This window comes from Tachyglossus aculeatus, chromosome 12 (assembly GCF_015852505.1).
Source record: "Tachyglossus aculeatus isolate mTacAcu1 chromosome 12, mTacAcu1.pri, whole genome shotgun sequence".
NCBI classification, from domain to species: domain Eukaryota; kingdom Metazoa; phylum Chordata; class Mammalia; order Monotremata; family Tachyglossidae; genus Tachyglossus; species Tachyglossus aculeatus.
This window is the reverse complement of record NC_052077.1, coordinates 4,271,012-4,296,337: the sequence shown is the minus strand read 5'-3', so window position 1 is coordinate 4,296,337 and position 25,326 is coordinate 4,271,012. Positions and strand designations below refer to the sequence as shown.

Sequence of the window (25,326 nt, the reverse complement as noted above, 5' to 3'; positions counted from 1 at the left end):
AAAATCATTCTTTTTTCTGTGACTTTGAAGTTGGAGCCATAGCCCCCATTTGTTAGGTGAGAAGTTTATCTGAAGGAAGAAGCAGCTACAAGCAAAGGTCTTTTGGGGGAGGAGGGGGCGGGGGAACAAACAAAAACCTAAGTATACCATCACCAAACCCAACTGTCCCCAAGATTTTTTTTTTTTCTGAAATCTTTAACAGTGCAGAATGCAGATAATGCTTTGGAGAGAAAGCGAGAGACACTAAGTGCTTCTCTGTACCTGAGTTTCCTCATCTATAACATAGGGATTAATCAGTGGTATTTATTGAGCATTTACCCTGCAGATCACTGTACCAAGCATTTGGGGGAGCGCCATGCAACAGAATTAGCAGCCATATTCCCCGCTCGCTGCAAGCTTACAGTCCAGATGGGGAGGTAGACATTAATATGAATTAAGTTATTGATAATATGTAATAAAATAGCTGTTCTCCCTTCCATTTAGACTCTGAGCCCCTTATGGGACAAGGACTTTGTCCAATCTGCAGATACTAAGTGCTTGGCACATGGTAAGCGCTTAAATGCTAAAATTATTATCAGAAGTATAAATTCTGAGGGTTAAAATAAATTGCATAAGTGCCAGGGGTGTTCATGGAGTTGATGTGTCTTTGGCAGGAAGCAGCGTTACCTATTGGAAAGAGCACGGCCCTAGGAGTCAGAGGACGTGGGTTCTAATTCCGGCTCTGCCACTTGTCTGCTGTGTGACCTTGGACAAATCACTTCACTGGGCCTCAGTTACCTCATCTGTAAAATAGTGGTTAAGACTCTGAGCCCCATTTGGTCCTATCCTACTACCTTGTATTTATCCCAGTATTTAGAACAGTGCTTGGCACAGGGTAAGCGCTTAATAAACTCCACAAACGTTATTATTGTTGTGGATGAATTCGGGGAAGGCATCCTGAAGGAGGGACTTAAGCCAGGGGACAAGAGGCTGAGACTGAAGCCCACACAGGGTACGTTTGGATTTGGAAGGCGAGCCCTGCTGCCCACGTGGATGCTACTAAGCAAGCAACCCAGAATGTTTTCAGCATGGACATTTAAAGCAAACAAACAAAAAATTCCAGCAAAACCAACTCCTTCCCCTTTCCTCCCATCCACCTTGCATCACTGATCTCCTAACCCTGGGTCACCCCTACAGTCCACTTTCTCTGCTCCTGCTCAACCTGAGTGCCTCTGGCGAGTGCATAGCCAGGCATGGAGCTTAGACCTGCCATGTCAAATTCATTACTTATGGGCAAGGAACCTGTCTACCAACACTTGTTGCATTTGTGCTCTCCCAAGCGCTAGGTACAGTTCTCTGCACGCAGTAAGTGCTCAGTATATACCAGTGCTAGATTGAATGATAATCCAGGACTGTCTTCTCCTCAGCAACTCTTCCTCCTTGACTCCCATGCCTGTGACCCTCCACTAAGTAGTCTAAACTCTTGGTGATGTTACCGGTTACTTTGTTGGTCATCTAGAAACCATCAGGTGTGATGTTTGCCAAGTCCCTCTGCCTCCTCATCACTGCTCTACCACTCCCTCCTTTTTCTCCAACTTTCCCCGCTGTATCTCAGGGGATTTCCTTCTTTTTCCTTAAATCTGTGCTCCTCCCCACCCCCTAATATGCTCCACTGACCCTATACTCCCTCACCTGTTAAAACAGTTGCTCTCCCACTCCTTGCCTCCTCATCACTATCCTTGAACGCTCACTGGCACGTGATTCCTCTCCCCTCTTAAGCCTTTTTTAAATGGTATTTTTAATAATAATAATAATAATAATAATGATGACATTTGTTCCCAAATGCACTGGTCTAAGTGCTGGGCAGGGTGGGGGATACAAGGTGATCAGGTTGTCCCATGTGGGGCTCACAGCCTTCATCCCCATTTTACAGATGAGGGAACTGAGGGACAGAGAATTGAAGTGATTTGCCCAAAGTCACACAACCGACAATTGGCAGAGCTGGGATTTGAACCCAGGACCTCTGACTCCCAAGCCCGTCCTCTTTCCATTGAGCCATGCTGCTTCTCACTATGTGCCAGGCCCCTCATAAAGAGCTAGGATGGACACAAAGCAATTGAGTTAGATATAATCCCAGTCCCATACGGGGCTCTGTCTTAATCCCCATTTCACAGGTGAGGGGACAGAGACGTGAAGCGACTTGCCCACGGTCACACAGCTGACGAATGGCGGAGCCGGGATGAGAATCCAGGTCCTCCTCTGGACGCCCTTTATACTTCTCGATTTTGAGCAGATTCTTCGACTGAGTGGTGTGCACTCAGTACTTTCACTTCCCTTCTGCCAACTCCCTTCTTGTCCCACTCCAGTCAGGTTTTTGCCCCTTTGCCGTCATCGGCACTGCCCTGTCGGTTCATCAGTGACTTTGTCACAGCCTAGTGTGGAATGTCAATTTGGCATAGAATTTGGATGCCCCCTTTCTCACCTCTTACTTTTTAAATCTGCCAAAAGCCACGTTGGTCTTTTTGGAGGACAGGCTAGCAACTGTTAAGGGGCATATTTTATTTTTCTAACCCTCCAAGTGATCACTAGATGGCCTGCTAGTATTGCCTTGCAACTGGGCTTCACATGGCTTAAGAATGTCGACTTCGTGCTGCTGTTTTTAATCTAAAGTGATGTTTTAAATACTGTTTTTAAATCTACCAGGAACCCCAGATTTACGAGTGCAATAAATTATTTAAAGGTTTGTCTTTTTGTGCAGCGGTGGCTTAATGCTCTAAAATGGATTTTATGCTGCGCATAAGAAACAGGCTTCACAACCCAGTTTTTAAGTGTTGCCAAGGCAGCGTTGTTTGGTATTCACGCTTCGATGTATGTCATTTAGATAATAGAAATTTAATAGTTACATAAAATCTGAATAAGTCTTAACGTTCAAAGGCAAATTTGGCTCGAGAATAAAGTGTGGAAAGTAGAGAGGGAAGCTCCTCTTTTTAATGTGGGAATAGAATGGCTATTTCCACATACTTTTTTGGTTTAATAGCCATATCTTTTCTCTTCTGGGTGGAGGAAAAGGAAGTGAGCAAAGTAGGCTATGTGTAAAATAGCCCTCACATCTCTAAATTTCATCATCGGAAGTGTTTTTGTATTGTTCGTTGTTGTTTATGCTTAAACTAGACACACAAGGCTCTTCCTTCCAGAGCGTGTGTATTTTTTTTCTACCTCTCATTCTGATGGTAAAAACACCAGTTCACTCAAAACCCTTACGGAATGATGAAAAGATACGGCTTTGACGCTGGTCTCCCTCCGGGGGATTTCTTCCGGAATTTCTCAAGAGGTGGAAAAGGCAATCTCCCGGCCTAGCTGTTGTTGCCAAGAAACAGGCTCAGTCACCTTGCCGGAACCTCCAGAGCTGCGTACCACAGAAATCGCTTTTTTATGTCGTCCTCCTTCAAAGTTGATCGTCCACAGTCAGGAAAGACATTCAGGAGTTCCCCCAGGAGACTTTGCAGTTTGGCGTTTTACTCACTAGTGAAACGCTTTGTAGCTGTTGGGCTTCCGAGAATCGAGGTGAAGTCTTAGGCATGAAGCTATTTGCTACCAGTTTGGCCCACGATCTGTTTTTGTTTTAAGGGAAATTGCCTGAAATAAAGCTATTTTACGGGCCAGTTGGAAGGAACGTATTGTTTCCAATCACAGAACGTGTCTCTGGAAATCCCAGTGAATCCCAAATAAAAGTGAAGGCTCTTGTGTGGTAGGAAGTCTGGGGAGGCTGCGTGTCCCTTTGAGGTGTTTAATCAACCCTTCGGAATTGACCTAGTGGTTTTGTGATCCCTGGTGACAGGTTGCCGGCCAGTAGAGAATGCCAGAGGCCACTGAAACGTGAATGTTTTCCCCCCTCTTGGGATTCCCTCATTCTTTCTGTGTCTTCTCCTGTTGATGATGATGATGATGATGGCATTTGTTAAGCGCTTACTATGTGCAAAGCACTGTTCTAAGTGCTGGGTGGGGATACAAGGTGATCAAGGTTGTCCCTCGTGGGATTCACAGTCTTAACCCCCATTTTGCAGATGAGGTAACTGAGGCCCAGAGAAGTTAAGTTAAGGCCCAAAGTCACACAGCTGACAAGTGGCAGAGCCGGGATTAGAACCCATGACCTCTGGCTCCCGAGCCCGGGCTCTTTCCACTGAGCCACGCTGCTTCCTTTATGTGGCACCAAATGCCATTTCTTACCAAGTGTATCCTCATTCCATGTGTGTGGCTTTTACTGGAGTTTGTTGTTTTCCCTTTTTTTAGTCCAGTAAATGTCTCATTTATGCACCTCTCCAGAAAAACTTTTATTTGGACAGCCATTTGATATAAAAAGAATAGAAATCTTATTTGGAGCATTTTTTTAAATCCTTCAGAAGGCATAAGAATATTAGCATACCATTGGTTTCATTTTTAGCTTAAAAACCCAAGAATCATGAAGAGAGCATGCAACTGAAAAAAAACCCTGACTAAGCACAGGAATCCGCCTTTTTTTTTTCCCTAAAGAAAATTATTCTGGCATGAAAGCTTGGCTATGAAAAACAACACTTCACTGTTGGAGAATGTATTTCCTGGTGAAGACGTGAATGTTTTGTCAAATATGAAATGCATATTTCAAGTTTTGGCTAGTACTTCGGACCCTGATCCTATTATGTCTGCGTTCATCTGCCTGTGTTCCACATTTCCTGAATTAGTGCGTTTTAGTCTTTGCTTTTGTGAGTGATAGGGCACTGTTGAATCTAGGCACTGTGGAATAGGGCATTTTGTACTTACCTCTGCTTGTTTAGTTTCACCTGAGCACTGACTGTTTCCCCCCTGGGTTTTGAGGTATAGCTAGGCCCGAATGGATCTGTGAACATCTGTCGATTGGATAATGATAATAATGGTATTTCTTAAGTGCTTACTACATGCCAAGCACTGTTCCAAGCTCTGGAATAGATACAAGTTAATCAGGTTGGACACAGTCCCTGCCCACATTGGGCTCACACTCTTAATCCCTCTTTTTTACAGATGAGGTAACTGAGGCACAAAGGAGTTGTGTCCTGCCCAAGGCCACACATAATAATAGTATTGTTATTATTAGAGAAATTATAAGTAATAGTATTTGTTGAGTCTCCTGGTGCAGATCCCAGCCCTAAGCTCTTGGAAGCAAACAAAAGAGGTAGCAGACATGGTCCTTGCTCATGTGGAGGGAGGTGACGTGAAGTAATTACAAAAGACACCCAAAAGTGCAACTCAAGGTTGAGAGTGCACAAGGGCTGAGAAGAAAGGGAAGGATGTGATGTGGGGAGAAGAAAAACGAATCGTGGAAAGCCTCGTGAAGCGCCTGTTTGAGTGGTGTGTCCCATAGGCTGCTCTGAGTTTATCACAGAAGGCTGCGTGAATTCGGAGATGTTTCCTGAAGGCTTCCCTCGCTCTTGTAAATTCCATGTAACTGCCACTCTGGTGGGGAGCATCTGCTCCAGAATGTGCCACCTGTGGTGCCACCTGAAATTTTTATTCAGAACAAGCTGTGCGTGGATCAGTAAATGCGGGAAGAGTGAGTTATGTAAGCAGAACCAAGAAGGCCGCTTGTCTTTCGCTAGAACAAAAATGTCTTTTGCAAATGTTGTATCTACATTTCTATATTGTACATTTCTATGTAGTATCTATATTTCAATTGTACTTCTTCTTTGCTTCTCTGAAGGACATTGTGCCTGTGGATGCCTCCTATGAAGTGAAGGAGCTGTACGTACCGGAAAACAAACTTCAGCTGGCTAAAACGGATGCGGAAACCTTACCAGCCCTGGAAATTAACAAGGTTGGGACTTAGGTGTATGTCGTTTACTTCCCGAGACAACTTGGGGTGGCAGGGATTTGAAATCTAAATGTCTTAAGTCTCAAGACCTTGGAAGGAAGAGTTGGCAACTTCATCTTTATTATCAACGGTATCTAAGGTGTAGTTACTATGGATGGCACACTTTTCTCCGGCATGTTGGCCAGCATGTTCCGTGCCCAACAACAAGCCTGCAGCTTAGAGGAGATTGCTGTTGAAATCCGATTTCAACTTTGTCAATAAGGGACAGTGTAGCAAGCACATATGAATAAGAAAGAAATGCATACATTTATACCGTTTCCACTGCGTTGACTTTTATACTAGTCAGCGGATTTGGGGAAAAAAAAGATCACATTTCCAACTTCATTTTCCACAACGAAAAGCCAACGGGAAGTGTTGAAAGAACAGATCCTGTAACAGTTAACTGGTTCTTATGCTTTTCTCTATTGTTAATTTATGTTGTAATATTTGGGTCTATTTATGAACCTTGGTTGGCTTAAGAAGGTAACAAACTTTGCTGTGAATTGACAGCGTGGTTTGTTATAAACTTGCTGTCATTGGCTAGATTTGAGCCTTCTGGCTGGGAATCTCAAGTTGTTAAATGACTACAGTGATTTCTGTGATTGGCATGTTGTTTATCACCCATTTAGCATCCAGAAGTTCTGACGGACTATGCTAGGAGCACCGAGGATGGCCATGTTTTGTAATCTATGTGGAATGAAAAGGATGCTTTTCTTTTTTACAACTGGTTCTACTTAGAGGTCGTTTTGACCTGGGTAGTGGATCCGGGATGGAAATAATTAACAGCTGAATGTTGCACAAAGAATAGGGAAGAAATTCTTGTCCTCTTTCAATATCCCATTAAAGACTCCACCTCCCACTGTGGTGGTATGAGTGAGTCAGAAGAGTATATGTGGCCCTGCGCAGATTACCACCCTCCTGAGACGGTGGTAATGGCCGATTTAGAATCCAAGTTCTTATAGGTCACCAGGTTTTTGGGTGGAATTATTTTGCTGTGGGCTTTTTGATTCTTTTGTATTGACATCGTGTTTCCTCTGCTAGGTGGATATGCAGTGGGTACAGGTTTTGGCAGAAGGTTGGGCAACTCCACTGAATGGCTTTATGAGAGAGAGGGAATACTTGCAATGCCTGCATTTTGATTGCCTTCTGGACGGTAAGAAGCTTGATAACAAATGCTAAATAGCAAGATTAAGATCCACATCATTTTTGTATAAAATTGTTCAGTCTGTGTTTCCCCACTGTTAGGAACGTCCAGTGGTTGACCTTCCACCTCCGCATCAGACAGAAACTCCTTTATCATTGGCTTTTAAAGCGCTCAATCACCATGCCCCCTCCTACCTCACCTCACTGTTCTCCTACTACAAGCCAGCCCGTACACTGTGCTTCTCTAATGCAAGCCTACTCACTAGTCCTCGATCTCGTCTGTCTCACTGCCGATCTCTCGCCCACATCCTGCCTGTACCCTGGAATGCTCTCCCTCTTCGTATGTGACAGATAATCCCTCTCCCCAACTTCAAAGCCTTTCTGAAGGCACGTCTCCTCCAAGAGGCCTTCTGCATCATCCTGATTTGCCCCCTTTATTCCCCTCCTCTCAGCCCCACAGCACTTATGTACATACCTGTAATTTATTTATTTCCATTAATATCCGACTTCTCCCTCCAGACTGTCAGCTCATTGTGACCTGGGAACGTGTCTGCCAATTCTGTTAACTTGTACTGTCCCAAGCACTTAGTACAGTTCTTTGCCCACAGTAAGTGCTCAATAAATATGATTGATTGAGAGGAGTGATTTGGAGCCCAGAATCAGGTTTTATAATAGGCAGTCCGTGAGTAGGGGCTCTCAAGCATCTTATCGGTGGTTATCTCTGTCAACTAATCAATTAATGGTGTTTATTGGGTGCTTATTGTATACCTAGTGCTGTACTAAGCCCTCAGGAGAGTACAGTACAACAGAGTTGGTAGACACGGTCCTTGCCCACAAAGAGCTTACAGTCCAGAACGGGATGCAGACAGTAATACAGATAATAATAATAATAGTTCATAATATGAATTATAGTGGACTTTGTAATGAAACGTCAAACTTCATAATGAAATGATAATGAACTTCAAAATGAACTCCCTGAAGAGGGAGCCAAGGAAGGCCAGAATTCCTCTCTATTGTCCTGCCTCTCAGTTTGAATGATGGAAGATCTGATTTCATAATGGGGGAAAAGAAATCTTGCATCAGTAGCACACCAAGCTCATTAACAGGGCAAAGACCAGATTTCTCTTTGGAAGATGTTTTAAGTATTAGAGAGGAAAATTGCAGCTCTCTGTACTTGGGGTTTTCAACCTTTCTAACTCTTGTTTCCCAAGGGGTTGATGGAATGCCACCTGTGGGTTTTGCAGGACTCTCAGGCAGAAGTATATCCATCCTGGCTTAAGGCCAGGGAGATGGAGCTTCCTGGAGTAGCTTAGTATAAGAGCGAGAGCAATTGAGGGGGAGACCAAGATCAAGTCTCTCCCAAATCCTCCCACCTCCCCGCCATACCCCTTGACTTCCCTCAGCTGGGTATATCTCTGCTTGGGAAGAGGCCGGGTTAGGTGCTGACTTTTATTCTGAACGGAGAGGCCAAAAGATCAATCAGTCACTCACATTTTCTGAGCGCTTACTGTGTGCGGAGCACTCACTCTACTAAGGACTTGGGCAAGTACAGTGTAACAGAGCTAGTAGGCACATTCCCTGGCACAGTGAGCTTCTAGTATAAAGAAGACAGACGTGAATAAGATAGATAAATACAGTTTGGATATGTTCATAAATGCTGTGGTGACTTGGAGAGAGAGATTTCAAAGAGTTAGCAGAGGATCATTTTGTATGCTTTCCTAATACATCTATGATTACAACATGTTTCCTGAGCCTGCACAGACGGTGGGTTGGGCCACGGAACCTATTACCAAAGAGGAGCTCTGCCACTTGTCTGCCGTGTGGCCTTGGGCAAGCCACTTCACTTTTCCATCCCTCAGTTCCCTCATCTGTAAAATGGGGATTAAAACTGTGAGCCTTGTGTAGGACGGGGACTGTGTCCAACCCGATTTTCTTATCCACCCCAGTGCTTAGTACAGTGCCTGGCACACAGTAAGCTCTGAACAAATGCTACTATTCTTATTATCATTATTAATGTGTGCTTCCAGAATAATAACAGTGCAACAGGCCCCATGGGATAGTGAATACAATCTGTGCAGGTACCAGACAGACACAGGAAATATGCCTCAAAAGTACATGTATTATGAATGCGTACAAAGATATTTCTTTGAGCCTCCCTAGGTTCTGGCAGCTTCCAAGCCTGTCAGTTGTCTTGACAGTACTGTAATAATAATAATGATGATGGCATTTATTAAGCACTTACTATGTGCAAAGAACTGTTCTAAGCGCTATAAAAACCCTATGAAAATTTCATGATGCTGAAGTCGTTAGTCCCGGAATTCCGGGAGCTGCATGTGGCTCCCTCGCCATCGCAGACAGGACAGAGCAGATCATTGTAGGCCTAGCCATCTTCATCCAATTCTTCGCAACGGTGTTTCAGGGGAGACAGCCAACAGCCTCTAAATTGGTGTTCAAATAAGCGTTCAGGTGTCCCAGAAACTCTTTCAACTCAACGGCCTCCAAGCATTCTTGAAACAATCCTGCTGCAACTGCAATAGGCTGACAATTTTGCTGTAGAAGCATATGCAGGGGGAGAAATGCAAATGATTTCGAACAGCTTTACAGAGTCAACAGACCCCTCCGCTCTCAGAGCTAGAAGAAGGTCGCGATTATGTCCGGGCCAGTGTCTCCAAGGCATTCAGTAACAACGGCTCCATTTTATTTGTCCTCTGTCCCTCAGGGGGAGTGATTAACTTGTCGGTGCCTATCGTCCTGACGGCTTCCCAGGAAGACAAAGAAAGACTGGACGGCTGGACGGCATTTGCCCTGATGTTCGAGGGGCGGCGAGTGGCTATTCTCCGCAACCTAGAGTTCTTCGAACACCGGAAAGAGGAACGCTGTGCCAGGCAGTGGGGGACGACGTGCCCGGAGCACCCCTACGTCAAGGTCACTGCCGGGAGCCGTTGGGTTTCATTTTGATTCGGGGCAAAATCGACGCGTGTCAGCGAATTGCACTTTAGCTACCCACAGGATTGAGTTCTCAGCCGGCCGCACAATTGAAAATCGCAGGTGTCTTTTCAGAATCGAAATTGCCCTCTACCAGTCCGCCCCAGACCTGGTGGATCAGCATAATATTAATGATAATAATAACAATCAGAATGATAGTGGTGTTTGTTAAGCACTATGTGCCAAGCACTGTACTAAGCGCTGGGGCGGATACAGGTAATCCATCAGGTCCCATATGAGGCGCTCAGTCTAAGTAGGAGGGAGAACAGGTATCGAATCCCCGTTTTGCATATGAGGGAACTGAGGCTCAGAGAAGTGAAGAGACTTGCCCAAGGTCACACAGCAGACAGGCGGTGGAACTGGGATTAGAATCCATGTCTTCTGACTCCTTGGGACTTGTTCTTTCCAGTAGCCCACTGTGCTTCTCTTTCACGCCACGTGCGAGCTTGATATGCAGTGCTCAAAGAGTGCTTAATTTATCTGTGTGTCTCCACATCAAGGAGAATTTCAAACCAAGGATCTCGTTATCACTGGGGTCATATGCTACGCCGTTTAGCACAACTATGTACTCCCTTCTTTTTCTCTTTTGTCTAATCATCTGTTCTTCACTTGTGTTACCACAGCAGCGGGATTCACAGAAAGGTGAGACGTATTGAACAAGCCAGGCTTACAGAAGGATTTTTTTTTTCAGTCAGTCAATCATATTTATTGAGCACTTACTGTGTGCAAGCACTGTACTAAGCCCTTAGGAGAGCACAGTGTAACAGTAAAAAGACAGAAACAGCATGGCATAGTGGATTAAGCATGGGCCTGGGGGTCAGAAGATCATGAGTTCTAATCCCGGCTCTCCCACTTGTCTGATGTGTGACCTTGGGCAAGTCACTTTATTTCATTCATTCATTCATTCAATCGTATTTATTGAGCGCTTACTGTGTGCAGAGCACTGTACTAAGCACTTGGGAAGTACAAGTTGGCAACAAATAGAGACGGTTCCTACCCAACAACGGGCTCACAGGCTAGAAGGGGGAGACAGACTACAAAACAAAACATGTAGACAGGTGTCAAAATCGTCAGAATAAATAGAATTAAAGCTATATGCACATCATTAACAAAATGAAAAGAATAGTAAATCATCATCATCATCATCAGTCGTATTTATTGAGCGCTTACTGTGTGCAGAGCACTGTACTAAGCGCTTGGGAAGTAAATATGTACTAAACGTTTTCCAATGGCTGTTAACACTGTCCAAATATTTCCTAACATAGTGTTGTGATGACCCAGCCAAGAGGAAAAAGCCTCAATTTTATTTTCAACACAGTCTTATAGATGTCTCAACTATCTGATGCAGAAAGAAATATTTGATACCACCAGCATCTGAATCTTCCTTGTCCCATAGGAGGGCATTGGAGAATTTCATTGTTTGGAGAAAGTCTTGTAGGCAGATAACCTCTACCTAGTCAATGGGGAACAAATATCCTATGAATTGTACATACCAGTGTGAAAAAACAAGCAAGCAAACACACACTCCAGGGGGAGGGGCAGGGGGTTGGTAGATCAGACTCAAACTTACCCATTAATCGAACCTCCCCGATTTCTGCTCCTGCATATTCCCCTCGGAGCCAGGTTGCCAGCGGTCCCCGCCACAGTCTTCCCCACATCGCTTATTCTCGCTTGACAGCTTCGGGAGAGGAAGGGTGAATGTTAAGTTTCCTGTCGCACTCGGCTAAGTATCTCGTCAGCTAGTTCCTTCTGCGCAACACATCTTCATTGTCAATCTACTGAGGGTGGTACTCCCGGCAGGAGAGCCCGAGGGGAAAATCTGTGAAGGGCAGGCTCTTCAGGGCTGTATTTCTAGTGCTTTTACCTGCTCCGGATGCGTGGGAAGATGCGGGGGCAGAGGTTCTTGTCCGTCTGGGCCTCAGCTCCTTCATCTGTTAGATGGGGTTTGTGACTGTGAGTCCCGTATGGGACAAGGACTGTGTCTCACCCGATTTGCTTGTATCCACCCTAGCACTTAGTACAGTGCCTGGCATATAGTAAGCACTTAATAAATGCCATCATTATTATTATTATTATTATACCCCCAGGCCCTTACTGCTGATAATGTTTTAAAAGCATGCAGCAGATTAGGAGTGAAGTTTTACCTGCTTACAAAAACATGGCTGAAACAGTGTCTCCTCTCTAGCAGAGCACTGATATAGCTTTTTGACCCTGAGAAGTTCAGTATATTTTTCAGATTCTGAGACAGATGTTTTCTGTATTCCTCTCGCCAGACTCTAACATTCATCCATATTGCTAGAACCTCTCCTTGGTTTCCAAGGTGTATTTGTTAACAAAACCATCCATTTCCTGTGTTAAGTGAATTTCTGATCTGGTTATATCGTATGAAAATATTCTTTAAGCTTACCAGAAGCAACGGGGGTTTTATCCAAGTGCTTTGAAACTGCAGATGATGAAGTGAGTGCAAAATAGCTGCAGAATGAAAATAAGGAGATCTAAAGATAGGTCCCGAGCATTTCCCTAAGCTCTTCTGAATATACTCTTGTTCTCTGGGTCCGAAACCTTCTCCATTTCCTTCCCAGCTGCCACAGTCCCTGCTAGTGAAAGCCCTCTGCCATCTCTTGGACTTACCGTAGGACTCTGAGAACAACCAGAGCTGCAACAGGTCTTGCTGCCTTGGGTTTAAGCCTTTCTTGACTGCGCATGATAAAGTCTGTCGTATTCCTGCCACGGCAATAAGTCACTTTGAAGCCCTACTGAAATCATCTCTCCTCCAGAAAGCCTTCCCTGACTAACCTCTCATCTCCCCACCTTATTTTCCCTCCGTTCTCCATCACCGATGCACTTGCCTTCATGGCCATGCAATCAATTGGTATTTACTGAGTGCTTTACTATGTGCAGAGCATTGTGCTAAGTGCTTGGGAAGGTAAGACTTGACTACCCCAGGCACTTTGGTAATAATATTAATAATTATGGTATTAAGTGTTTACTCTGTAAGCACATAGGAAGCGCTTAACAAATACCACAATTATTATTATTAAATGGTTGAACTGATGCTAATGAATACCTTTCTAAACGGACACAAGTATGGAAGACTTGTAGCATCTCCCAGGGTACTTTCAGTCCAGAGGTACAGCCAATACAGAGGTTCAGTCCAGGGTCACACAGCAGACAAGTGGTGGAGTTGGGATTCGAACCCATGACCTTCACAGTGTTCTATCCACTACACCACGCTGCTTCTCTATTCCTGAAGCTATTCCTGATGCGGTCTCCTCCAAAGACTACCCCTCCTTTAAGTCATTTAGTTAATGATTTGATGTTAGGCTTCACATTAGGCATTCATTTGTTCAATCATATTTATTAGATGCTTATTATGTGCAGAGCACTATACTCAGCACTGGGGAGAGTACAATACAGCAATAAACAGTGACATTCCCCGCCCACAACAGACTCACCGTCTACAGTGGTGGAAGCAGACATCAATACGAATAAATAAAATGACAGATATGAACATAAGTGCTTTGGGGCTGGGAGGGGGAAGAGCAAAGGGAGCAAGTCAGGGGGATGCAGAAGGGAGTGGGAGATGAGGAAAAGTGGGTCTTAATCTGGGAAAGCCTCTTGGAGGAGATGTGGCTTCAATAGGACATTGAAGGGGGAGAGCATTACTTTAACAAATATTAAGCAATAGTTTAGGGATGTGTAATGTAACACTATACCGGCCATAAGGGAATTATTTTTCCAGAGGTGGTGGATCGCAGCTCAATTTGTAACAGGGAGGAGTCTGGGAAAATTGGGCCCCACTTAGCCACATTTTCAAGAAACAGATTCTGCTGTATTGCGAGATACCATCTGTTTGGGGATGAACAGGAGGCCAGGTTTGGGGTACAGGGGAGCAGGGAAGCCCCTGAAGAACAAGGGAAGAGAAAAAAATAAGGGGAAAAACAGGCGGGGAGGGCTTTCCACAGTAGTTTTTACTTAACTAGGAACCAACCCGTCGTGGTTGGTTCTGGAAAGGAGCCTAACAAATCACATGTTTCATGAGGAAAATACGACCCCACGAAACAGCCACAGTTTGGACAATGCTGATGTACTTATTTTTAGCTTTCAATGCAGGACAGTGGTATTGTGATTATAAAGCAAGCAACCATCATTCAAACTATTCTTCCCTCAAACAAGGGTATTGGAATACCTACTGTGTACATTTTTGTACTGTACCAAGTGCTTGTTTCCTTGACTATTGTATTTTCCCTTTTTCTCAGCACCCTCTCCCCTTCCTGTTGCCCCGACTCGCTCGCTTTGCTCTACTCCACCTCCCTGCTCCACTGCACTTGTGTGTATATGTACATATCTATAATTCTATTTATTTACATTAATGCCTGTTTAGTTGTTTTGATGTGTATATATCTATAATTTATTCATATTGATGCCTGTTTACTTGTTTTGCTGTCCATCGCCCCCCTTTTAGACTGTAACCCCTGTGTGGGCAGGGATTTTGTCTATTGCTGAATTTTACTTCCCAAGCACTTAGTACAGTGCTCTCCAAACAGTAAGCGCTTAGTAAATATGAATGAAAGAATGAATGAATGGTCACGATTCCGTTGGCAGGGAACGTATCTACCAACTCTCTTGTACTCTCCCAAACACTTAGTAAAGTGCTCTGCACACAATAACTGCATAATAAATGCCCTTGATTGATTGATTCAAGCTAGACACTAGACTCCATTACAGATATGCAGTAGTGTTTAGGGCCAATGTACAAATCAATGTGTCTGTTTCCACAGTTGAAGTTTGTGTGTTCCAACTGATAAGTAACAGCTTTAATAGTACTTAAAATGCTCCCTTGGGGAGTCCCGGGGGATATCATTGTAAATGGTGAATTATGCACTTCAATGAAAGTAATATGGTTATGTTTATTTCAGGGGGAGGTATTTGAATGATAAACACTTGTCAGTCAGTCGTATGTATTGAGCACTGACTGTGTGCAGAGCACTGTCCTAAATGCTTGAGAGAGTACAATATAACAGATATATTCCCTGCCCACGATGAGCTTTTAGTCTAGAGGAGGGAGGCAGTTATTAATAGAAATAAATAAAATTACAGATATGCTCATAACTGCAGGACTGGGAAGTGGGGGATGAATAAAGGGAGCAAGTCAGAGTGGCAAAGAAGGGGATGGGAGAAGAGAAAAGGAGGACTTAGTCAGGGAAGGCCTCTTGGAGGAAATATGCCTTCAATAAGGTTTTGAAGGTGGGGAGAGATTGAATGAATGTGGGTGAGAGGTCAATGGTGAGATATACGAGACTGAGGTACAGTGAGAAGGTTAGCGTTAGAGGAGCAAAGTGTGCGGGCTGGACTGTAGTAGGAGAATAGCAAGGTGAGGTACGAGGGGGCTAGGAGGTGGAGGACTTTAAAGCCAATAGTGAGGAGTTCAAGTAAAAGTACTCTAGTGCTCTTGGTTTGTAATTTAGGTGTGACAGTTGAGTCGGAGTCACGGCACTTTCTAAAAGCCCATCGTATCTTTGTACATCTAGGCAGGATTAATGAATAATGATTGTATCGGCAGATGGGTGTGCTATATGTGTGTGAGTCAGCTTGGAACCATCATAACTGGTGCCAGGTGTGAAATGTTGAACATTTGCTATGGCCTTACAGGGAGCCTTTCTGGGGAGATGATCAGGGTGCAAAGTTTAAGGTACTTTAAAAACAACTTCTCAGCTGGGGAGATGAAAGACGTCAAAAATGACAAAAGTATCCAGTTTGCACTTGTTCTTTCATCTAGCTTCTGAAGTGCTTTAATCCCCAGTCTTGGTGGGAGTGGGTTTTGGTGTATGTGCAGTGTTTCAATTCCTAATTTAGAAATTCTGGTGATAGATGAAGGAATTATATAAATAGGAAGATCTGTGTTTTTTTCAGGCGGGTTTATCACAACATAATTTAATTTGACCTTGATTGAAGCACAGTTTAGGTTTCATGTTTCCAATATTTCTGTGTGTGTCCTGTTTGGATTCCACAATGCAAACTTCCCAATGCTTAGTTTGTTAACTAGCAGGCCAGGGAAGCTTGGATTGTAAAAATACCGGTGGGTCTGTTACACATGAAAGAGGACAAAGATTCCAGGCTTTGCCTTGTCATTTGCCTATGGAGGCCTGCAAATTAAACTTCCACTGGGGGAAGTACTTTAATATTTACTGCTGCCTATTTACCATACGTAGCCTAACAATAGCACATTCTGTGTTACTTGGAAAAGAAACACACGTGCTTGCTCCAGATTGGCTTTGCTCACCTTTCTTCTTCTAGGGGCAAGGTTGATTCATTCCACATTTCAATGATTTGAAAAAAAAAATACATCATAGACTCCAGAGAGTCTGTAAGGTAACTTAACCCAAAGCAGCTTTCAGTAATCATGTGGATTTAAGTGCAATCCTTTGGATGTAAGCACAGCTGACAAACGCTTTCTGATCTTTTGTAGTGGAAAAATTTTTGTTCCCTGGTCTCCGCTATTTTTGGTTTTAAGCAGCATTCTTGCCTCGTCTCGTATTATACTGTATTATAAGTTATTTATTTATTCATATCAATGTCTGTCTCTCCCTGTAGACCGTAAGGTCATTACGGGCAGGGACCGTGTCTGCTGATTCTGTTGTACGGCACTCTCCCAGGTGCGCAGTACAGAGCTCTGCACATAGTAAGTGCTGAATCAAGACTATTAACTGGTTGTCTTCCCTTCTCCCCTAGATGGTTATGGAGCAAGGAGACTGGCTGATTGGTGGTGATCTGCAAGTCCTCGACCGTATATATTGGAACGATGGTCTCGATCAGTATCGCCTCACTCCCGCCGAGCTGAAGCAGAAGTTTAAAGACATGAATGCTGGTGAGTCCCATCCCCAGATCGCTACCGCCTTTCCCGCCGGAAGCCCGCGGTAAGGACGACGTGAAGCATCTCTCTGAGAGCAAGACCATCAGAGATGCTTTCTGAGGTCTGGGAGACCGTTAACGGATTCTCTTTAAGATCCCACGGTTTCAATCCAAAAATAGAAAGAAAGGTCATTCAGCTGAATGAGGGTGGAGAAAAATGAGGAACCAAGGGTTAGGAGGTTGAAAAGAAAGGAAGCTCACATAATCCAAAGGAGTTTGGCTTATGGTTTTGTTTTGGCAGAATTGTACACTGCGGGTTTTTGCCGAACTCCATGTGACAGGAGCCTTTGGAATCTCGGTTGACCTCCCATGTCAGGGTTCTGAAACTCCCACATGAAGTGGTCCAGTTAGTCCAGTTCGTCGGAGGCATACAGTTCTGTGTCCAGGAGCATAAATCACTTTGTAGAGGGGAGGGTGGAAAATATTGCAAGGCAAGCAGCATGGCCTAGTGGATAGAGAATGGGATGGGTTCTACTCCCAGCTCTACCACTTGTCTGCTGTGTGACCTTGGGCAAGTCGCTTCTCTTCTCTGTGCCTCAGTTACCTCACCTGTAAAGTGGGGATTGAGACTGTGGGCCCCATGTGGGACAAGGGCCTGTGTCCAACCCGATTTGCTTCTGTTCACCTCAGTGCTTATTATGGTGCTCGACACGTAGTAAGCGCTTAACAAATACCATTATTGTTAAACTAGATGGATGATGAGCTAGAAGACTGAAAGTGGGAGAGATTAGAAGGGTGAAAAAGAGTTTCTCAGATTCTCTCGTGATCGACCGGTATCCCCGGATCTATACTTCGCTGCTGATGGAGTCGCCCATCAGGTTGGATGAGGAACCTCAGTTCTGAAACTTTAACACCAAGAAGCTGCATTCTAAGTGGACTGTGCCACTTGCGTTCTCCTATCCCTGCCATCACGTGCCCACTGGGGCATGGAAAGCCAAGAGGGTCCAGGGCAGGGCAAGGGCACAGCACATTGTCAAGTTCTTGTGCATTCTTTACCCACATTATCCAGCTTCAGTCAAAACTGGGGTTCGAATTCTGGTCTCCTGATTCCCAGAGCAGTGCTCTTTCCACCCAACCGGCATTTTGCTGCCCCTCAGGTTTTCATTACGTGATTGGGCGGTAACACAGTTGAAGACTTAGGGAACCGCCTTCTTCCCAACATAAGTCCGTCCCGGTATAACGAGGGGCACATGTTGCCATGAGCCAGTGCAGGAAGGAACAGATGCATATGTGGGGAGAGCATCGAAGTGCGATGCTGCTTGCTTCCCAGCCTCTGTGTCAGCCCTACTGAACTGAACCGAACAGTTGTTCGTAGTCCTCTGAGGGTTTGCATCTTTACATTATCTTATTCAGAAGAGTAACAGTGAGTGTGAAGTGTACAAATTGTGTTGTAATAATAGTAATAATTGTGGTATTTGTTAAGCGCTTACTATGTGCCAAGCACTGTTCTAAGCACTGGGGCAGATACAAGATAATTAGGTCCCACATAGGGTTCACAGTCCAAGTAGGAGGGAAAACAGGTGTTAAATCCTCATTTTGCATGTAAGGGAACTGAGGCACAGAAAAGTTAAGTGACTTGTCCAAGATCATACAGCAGTTACAGAACTGGGGTTAGAATCTAGGTGTTGTGGCTCCCAAGCCTGTGCTCATTCCACTAGGCCAAGCTGCTTCTAATAATAATCATGGTGTTTTTTAAGCATTTACTATCTGCCAGGGACTGTACTGAGCACCAGTATAGATACTGAAGCAGCGAGAAGCAGCGTGGCTCAGTGGAAAGAGCACAGGCTTTGGAGTCAGAGGTCATGGGTTCAAATTCCGGCTCCGCCAACTATCAGCTGTGTGACTTTGGGCAAGTCACTTCACTTCTCTGAGCCTCAGTTCCCTCATCTGTAAAATGGGGATTAAGACTGTGAGTCCCCCATGGGACAACCTGATCACCTTGTAACGTCCCCAGCGCTTAGAACTGTGCTTTGCACATAGTAAGCGCTTAACAAATACCATCATTATTATTATTATTACAAGGTAATCAGGATGGGCACAGTCCATGTTTCGTATGGGGCTCACAATCATGATCCTCCGTTTTACTGATGAGGGAACTGAAGCACAGAAGAGTTAAGTGACTTGCCTGAGATCACACAGACAGTCAAGTGGTGGAGTTGGGATTAGAACCCTGGTTCCCTGACTCCCCCGGCCCGTTCTCTTTCTTCCTTTTTCGTAAATGAGTGACATGATAATAAACGCCTTGGTATTGAAATACGTTAGTCTTGATGGAATCTTCGAACGAATCCCATTAAATCAATGGCCACTATAAGGCGGCTTTCATTTAACTGGAGGATTTCAAGAATTCAGCCCTGCTGCCCCAGAAGATCTTCCCGTCCAAGAACATGAGGTTTCTTGCTACTAAAAAGCCTTTTGGGCAGTTGATCTGTGTGGAGAGTTTACATTGTTCTAACCCACACACCCCTCCAAATCATGCTGGCAGAGTTAGTCATCCACATTGCGGAGGTCGATTTCTTGCATGCCAGCAGGGAAAACCAGGCAGCCGAGAAGTGGTATGGGGATGTAGGTGATCACGGCTGAGTGAAATCTGTGCCGTTTGCCCTCGACCCTCTTCTTGTGGCTGGTTAACCCCCTGCCTGTCCCCGACATGCTCCGCATATGTCAGAAAACCCACCTTTCTGCCTTCTTGGCGCCTCCTCAACTCTAGCCTGTAAGCTCTCTGTGGGCAGGGAATGTGTCTGTTTATTGTTATATTGTACTCTCCCAAGTGCTTAGTACAGCACTCTGCACACAGTAAGCGTTCAATAAATACGATTGAATGAGTGAGTTCGGGGCCAGACGAAACATCCGCCATCTGCGGTTCCGCCTCCGTGTGCACTCTCAGTCCATCCCCGCGCATCCCTGCCTACAGTTGAGGGAATCTCCTTTCCTTTCCACCCGGCTCCCCTCAGCACCGTCGAGATGACCCCACCTTGAAATGAACGAAATCCGCAGTATGAGACCTCAAAGAAATTCGAGAAAGCTAGTGGCTGCGTAGCCGTTGCCGTGGGCTGAATCATGAGGAGAAATTCTGCTCCTCTAGCCACAACTCCGTACCGACTTTGGTTTTCCGCGTGTGTGCTACATATTTGTCCTTGTCCCTTTTGCTGTTTTAATGCGTCAGTGTTACGTCATTCCCCATGCGTCTGTCTCCCTCTGCACATGCTCCTAAATTGTGAGCCCCTCGAAGGGCAGAGTCCATTTTTAATTCCCACCTGTATTCTCTTTCCTCGGGCTTAGGGCAAGGCTCTAAACACCATAAGCACTTCATACTATTACGACTACTAAACAAGGATATTTTAAAGCAGTGTTTCAGGATAGACCGAAGAACATTTGTTGGGTTTTTGTATTTGATTATGTTTCGTGTATTGCAATTCATAGGTGAGAAGTGAGCAGGTAGAGAGTGAGTGTTTGTGCAGACCTCATCTAAGTAAAATAACACTTAGTAAAAATCATGGTATTGAAGAACTTACTATGTACCAAGCACTGTACTGTTTGTTCTATTTTTTTATGGTATTTATTAAGTGCTTACTATGTGTCAAATGCTATTCTAAGTAGTGGGGTCGATGCAAGATGATTAGGTTGTCCCACATGGGGCTCACAGTTCAAGTAAGAGAGGAGTAGGATTTAATCTACGTTTTACAGATGCTGAAACTGAAGCTCAGAGAAGTTAAGTGAGTTGCCCAAGGTCACATAGCAGACAAGTCGCAGAACCAGGATTAGAACCCAGATCCTCTGACTCGCAGGCCTGGGTTCTTAGGCCACACTGCTTCCCACCCATCTTGGGATGCATGAAAATGTCCAGTTGGCATTTTGGCTCCCATTTGGGGAACTCAGTAGAGAACTGGTCACTGTGATTTTTGGCTGAGTTTCTAAACACAAATAGTGATTTTGATAGGATTCCAGCTCCTTGAGAGAAAAGGACTGTTTTTCTTCCTCTAGTGCCGAGTTCTTAGGTCAGAGCTGTAAGTGGCTGGAGCTGGGCATACAGTCGGTCAGAGGTGCTAAGTTACTATTCTTGGTGTTGATTATTAAATGGCTTAAACTGAGTGATTTATATTAGGCTTGATCTCTGGTGGAATTTCCGGAGCATTTTTCTCCAAATCTGGAATTCCATTAGTATCTGCTCTGATTGAGCTTACTTCATGGCCTTTGAATGCCTATGGGGTGAACAAAGACTGTCCTAGCACTGACCCCACAGTCTTGGGGCCTTAGGGAAAGATAGAAGAGGTCTAGGGTGAGGAGGACAGGGCCGTGCCTAGGGTTGGACTGAGCCCTGGAATGCACCATTTCTCTGGTAACTCCTGAACCACATGTGAGGTTGGCACTGTTTTGCTTCTGTCTTCCCTTTCTCTCCCCATTGTCCCTTCTTCCTTGATCTTTTTCCCCCTTCTCCTCTCCCTATTCCACTCACAGCCTAGACTGGATATCACACTGGCAAACGTTTCAATTAATTTGTTTCCATCAACCTGTTATGTGCCTTGTCTTATGCTGTCGAGTCATCTCTGCCCCATAGCGATGCCATGGACACATCTCTTTCAGAACGCCCCTCCTCTGTCTGCCACTCATCTGGTAGTGGATCCATAGAGTTTTCTTAGTAAAAATACGAAAGTGGTTTGCCATTGCCGCCTTCCACGCAGTTAACTTGAGTGTCTGCCCTCGACTCTCTCCCATGCCACTGCTGCCCAATACAGGTGAGTTTTGACTTGTAGCAGGTTGACCTCCACTCACTAGCCACTGACCAAGCTAGGAATGGAATGGGTAGGCCTCTGCTCGACTCTCCCTCCTGTAGCTGAGACTGCTAGAGTACTGGAAACTCTCCAAATGCGACCCTGAGAGGGGCAACCTGGTACTTACTGAGCAACAAATAATGGTCATCTTTCCCCTTTTATTACCAATTGTCACACAGCTGACAGTTGGGGGAGGCGGGATTTGAACCCATGACCTCTGACCCCAAAGCCTGGGCTCTTTTCACTGAGAAACACTGCTTCCCCTGTAACACATAGTAAGTTATAAGTAAATAGTAAGTGCTTAACTAGTACCCCCCCCCCACAAAAAAAGTAAAAGTGTTCAGTTCCAGATCTCCTTCTAATCTTCTTCTACACCCATTCTCCTGAAGAACTCATTCACTCCCAGAGCTTCAATTCCCATCTCTTTGTGGTTGATTCCCCAATCTACCTCTCCAGGCCTGGCCTCACTCCTTCTCTGCAGTCTTGCAATTCCTCCTGCCTTTAGGGCCTCTCTACTTGGATGGTCTGCCGACACCTCAAATTTAAAATGTCTTAAACAAAACTCATCTTCCTGGTCAAACCTTCTCCTCCCTCTGACTCTCCTGTCACTGGACAATACCACCATCCTCCCTCTTTCGCAAGCCCATAACCTTAGCATTTTCTTCAACTCATCTCTCTCATCCTACACACATATTCAGTCCGTTAACAAATTCTCTTGGTTCTTCCTTTATATAATCTTTTTGTGGCTTAGTGGAAAGAGTGCAGGCTTGGGAGTCAGAGATCACAGGCTCTAATCCCGGCTCCTCTGTTTGTCAGCTGTGTGGCTTTGGGCAAGCCACTTACCTTCACTGTGCCTCAGTTACCTCATCTGTAAAATGGGGATTAAGACTATAAACCCCACATGGGACAACCTGATTACCTTGTTTCTACTCCAGTGCTTAGAACAGTGCTTGGCACATAGCAAGTGCTTAACAAATACCATCATTATTATTATTACTATTAGAAACCAATCCTTCTTCTCCAACCAAAGAACTGCCACACTGATCCAAGAACTTATATCCTGCCTCGACTACTATATCAACCTCTTCGCTGACCTTCCAGCCTCCTCTCTTTTCCTTCTCCAGTTCATACTTTAATAGTAATAATAATGATAACAATTATGGTACTTGTTAAGGGTTCACTACATGCCAAGCACTGTACTAAGCACTGGGGTAGATACAAGATGATCAGGTTGGCCACCGTCTTTGTCCCACATGGGACTCATGTCCTAGATAGGAGGGGGTAGGATTTAATCCCGAGTTTATAGATGAGGAAACAGACGAAGAGAAGTTAAGTGACTCGTCCAAGGTCAATTCGTGGAGCCAGAATTAGAACCCAGGTTCTCTGATGCCCAGGCTCTTTCCACTAGGCTGTGTTGCTTTCCCAGTTGGCTTCACTCTGCTGCCTGATCACTTTTCAAAAGAACTGTTCAGTCCACATGTCCCCACTCCTCAGAAACCTGCAAAGGTTACCCATCCTTCTCTGCATCGAACAAGCTACTTATTGTTGGTGTTAAGGCTCTTAATCAGCTCTACCCTCTGTACCTTACCCCACTAATCTCCCACTACAACCCAACACACACACTTGGCTCCTCTAAAGCCAACCTGCACACTGCACCTCGTCCTTATCCGTCTCACTCATGTCCTCCCTATAGCCTGGGTCTCCCTCCTTTTTCATATCTGACTCTTCCCCATCTTCGAAACCCTCCTAAAAATCACATCTCCTCCAAGAAGCTTTCCCTGCTGAACCCCTCATTTCCTCACCTATTCACCCTCCCTTCTGCATCTCTTCATATCACTGGGTCAGTCATAGTACCCCTTCTTTTTTCTCCTTCAGCCTCACATCACCCATAATGACTTTGCTACTTTGACACTCCCTAAACCCCAGCCACGCTCAGGTACACCTCTGTAATTTATTTATATTAATGTCTGTTTCCTCCTTTAGACTGTAAGCTCTTTGTGGTCAGGGAACGAGGCTATTGTTGTATCGTACTCTCCCAAGCACTTAATGTAGTGCTCTGCACACAGTAAGTGCTCAGTAAATACAATTGACCGAAGGCTTCCCAGGCTGATGCTGAGGTTACCAGCTCTCTTCTCTCCGGGGAAAATCAATCTTCTACCACGTGTGGCCGAAAACGGTTTCGAACATAACTTTTGATGCTGCGTCACCTTCTGGCCTAATTAGTTTTCTGGCCCCTGAAGAAGAGGACTTTGTGAGCTTCAAGGGGAGTCTTTCCCTGCTAGCCAGAGGCTTAGCCCAGTGCCAAAATGCAGGTTGACCAGGTAGCCAGAAGGGAAGGGGAACTTGTGGGATTGTGGGATTCCCCTCAAATAGCCATCCTGCCAGATGGTTGGAAGGGAGTGGGGAGGCCTCTGGCTAGAAAGGAGGGGTTCCTCATGGCCTGGAATCCCTAAACTACACCAAGAGTGGATGAATATTTCATCCTGGGGAAATTGTGGAAATAAAATTATTCACCGGTGGTAGTGAGAACTCCTGAAAAATCCATCTGAACTGTAATCTCGTTCCTGTCGCGGTTGGACCTGTCGTGGGGAAGAAAGCCTAGGTAGATAAACCTGTGGAACCAATTAGGCATAACTCTTGTTCCTTTTATCTCTTGTTACCAATCTCGCCTGGCAAAGAGTGTTTGTTGTTAAAGAGCCATATTTTTAATCCGCTTTGACTCGCTCATAATCCAAGTATTTACTTAGCGTGCTCCCGAGGCACATAATCTAAGTGCCCCGATTCTCCAGTGAAAAATCTGTTCCTCATTAGCTGGGGTGGACAGGGAAAGTTTGAATCGCAGCTGTGGAGGTCCCCGCCCCTCCCCTTCCTGCCCCCACCATCTTGGAAAAGAAAGGCCAGGGAGTTTTTCAAGGCCGAAGTGTGGCCCTGAGGGACCATTAGAGAGGTTAGGCTGTATTGCAAGTGAGAGGGTTGTTCTGATGTGGTGGCAGATTTCTGGAGAGTTTGTCGCCTTGGCTCTCGGCTGGAGGCACGGAAGTCATGTAGTCACACTAAGTGAATATACAAGCGCCATAAGCACCTGGTGAAATCCCTCCCATCTGCCCGGCCTGGATTTCATGGCACTTTGCAGCCATCCACCTGTGGCTGCCTCTCTCTTCACACTGCCGAGCTGGTTGGTGATGATGAGGGCCTTCTTCCTTCATGAACAATTTGGTGATTTGCTTTCTGGATCTCGTAGAAGACAGAATGAACCGAGTACCAGAGAAAATTCAAATCAACCCTTTTATCTGGTGTTTTTTGGGGGTTTGGTAACTGTTGGAAAATTGTGGTTTCTGCTACCAGGCCGGTTGGAGCTCAAAAGGCCTTGTCTGGTGTCCCTATGTACTAACCTCCTAGTGAGGAATTTAAAACCGTTCTGCAATTCAGGCTTTTGAGGGGATTTTTAAGGACAGAGAGCATATACTCAGAAGTGAATGGTTTCTGTTTGTCGCTGGCCTCCTGAGTATTTTCTTTGGGGAAGCATTAGTTGAATTTCCCCCTTTTGGCTGTGAGCTACATTTTTGGAATAAGTTCTAATGACAACAATCCTTTGTATGTACTAAGGGGAGTACGGAGAGCCGAGGGAGAGAACATAGCTTTGGGAGGAGTTAAATCACTTTGCTGATGGTCCAGATG

General features: G+C 45.0%; 1 protein-coding gene and 1 non-coding gene across 5 annotated transcripts in view; one reads left to right on the top strand and one right to left on the bottom strand.

Moving 5' to 3' along the window:
- The window catches only part of PAPSS1 (3'-phosphoadenosine 5'-phosphosulfate synthase 1), an 86,391-nt gene that overhangs the window by 34,127 nt on the left and 26,938 nt on the right, over positions 1-25,326 (top strand). For all 4 annotated transcript variants that reach the window (XM_038755157.1, XM_038755155.1, XM_038755156.1 and 1 more), the window contains exons 6-9: positions 5,690-5,803; positions 6,881-6,992; positions 9,702-9,907; positions 16,700-16,835. In XM_038755157.1, the coding sequence (XP_038611085.1) occupies positions 5,690-5,803; positions 6,881-6,992; positions 9,702-9,907; positions 16,700-16,835 (568 nt within the window). The remainder of the gene's footprint in view (positions 1-5,689; positions 5,804-6,880; positions 6,993-9,701; positions 9,908-16,699; positions 16,836-25,326) is intronic.
- On the bottom strand, positions 21,623-21,760 carry LOC119935914. The gene has a single exon (XR_005453511.1). It is a non-coding gene; the product is annotated as a small nucleolar RNA SNORA7 (small nucleolar RNA).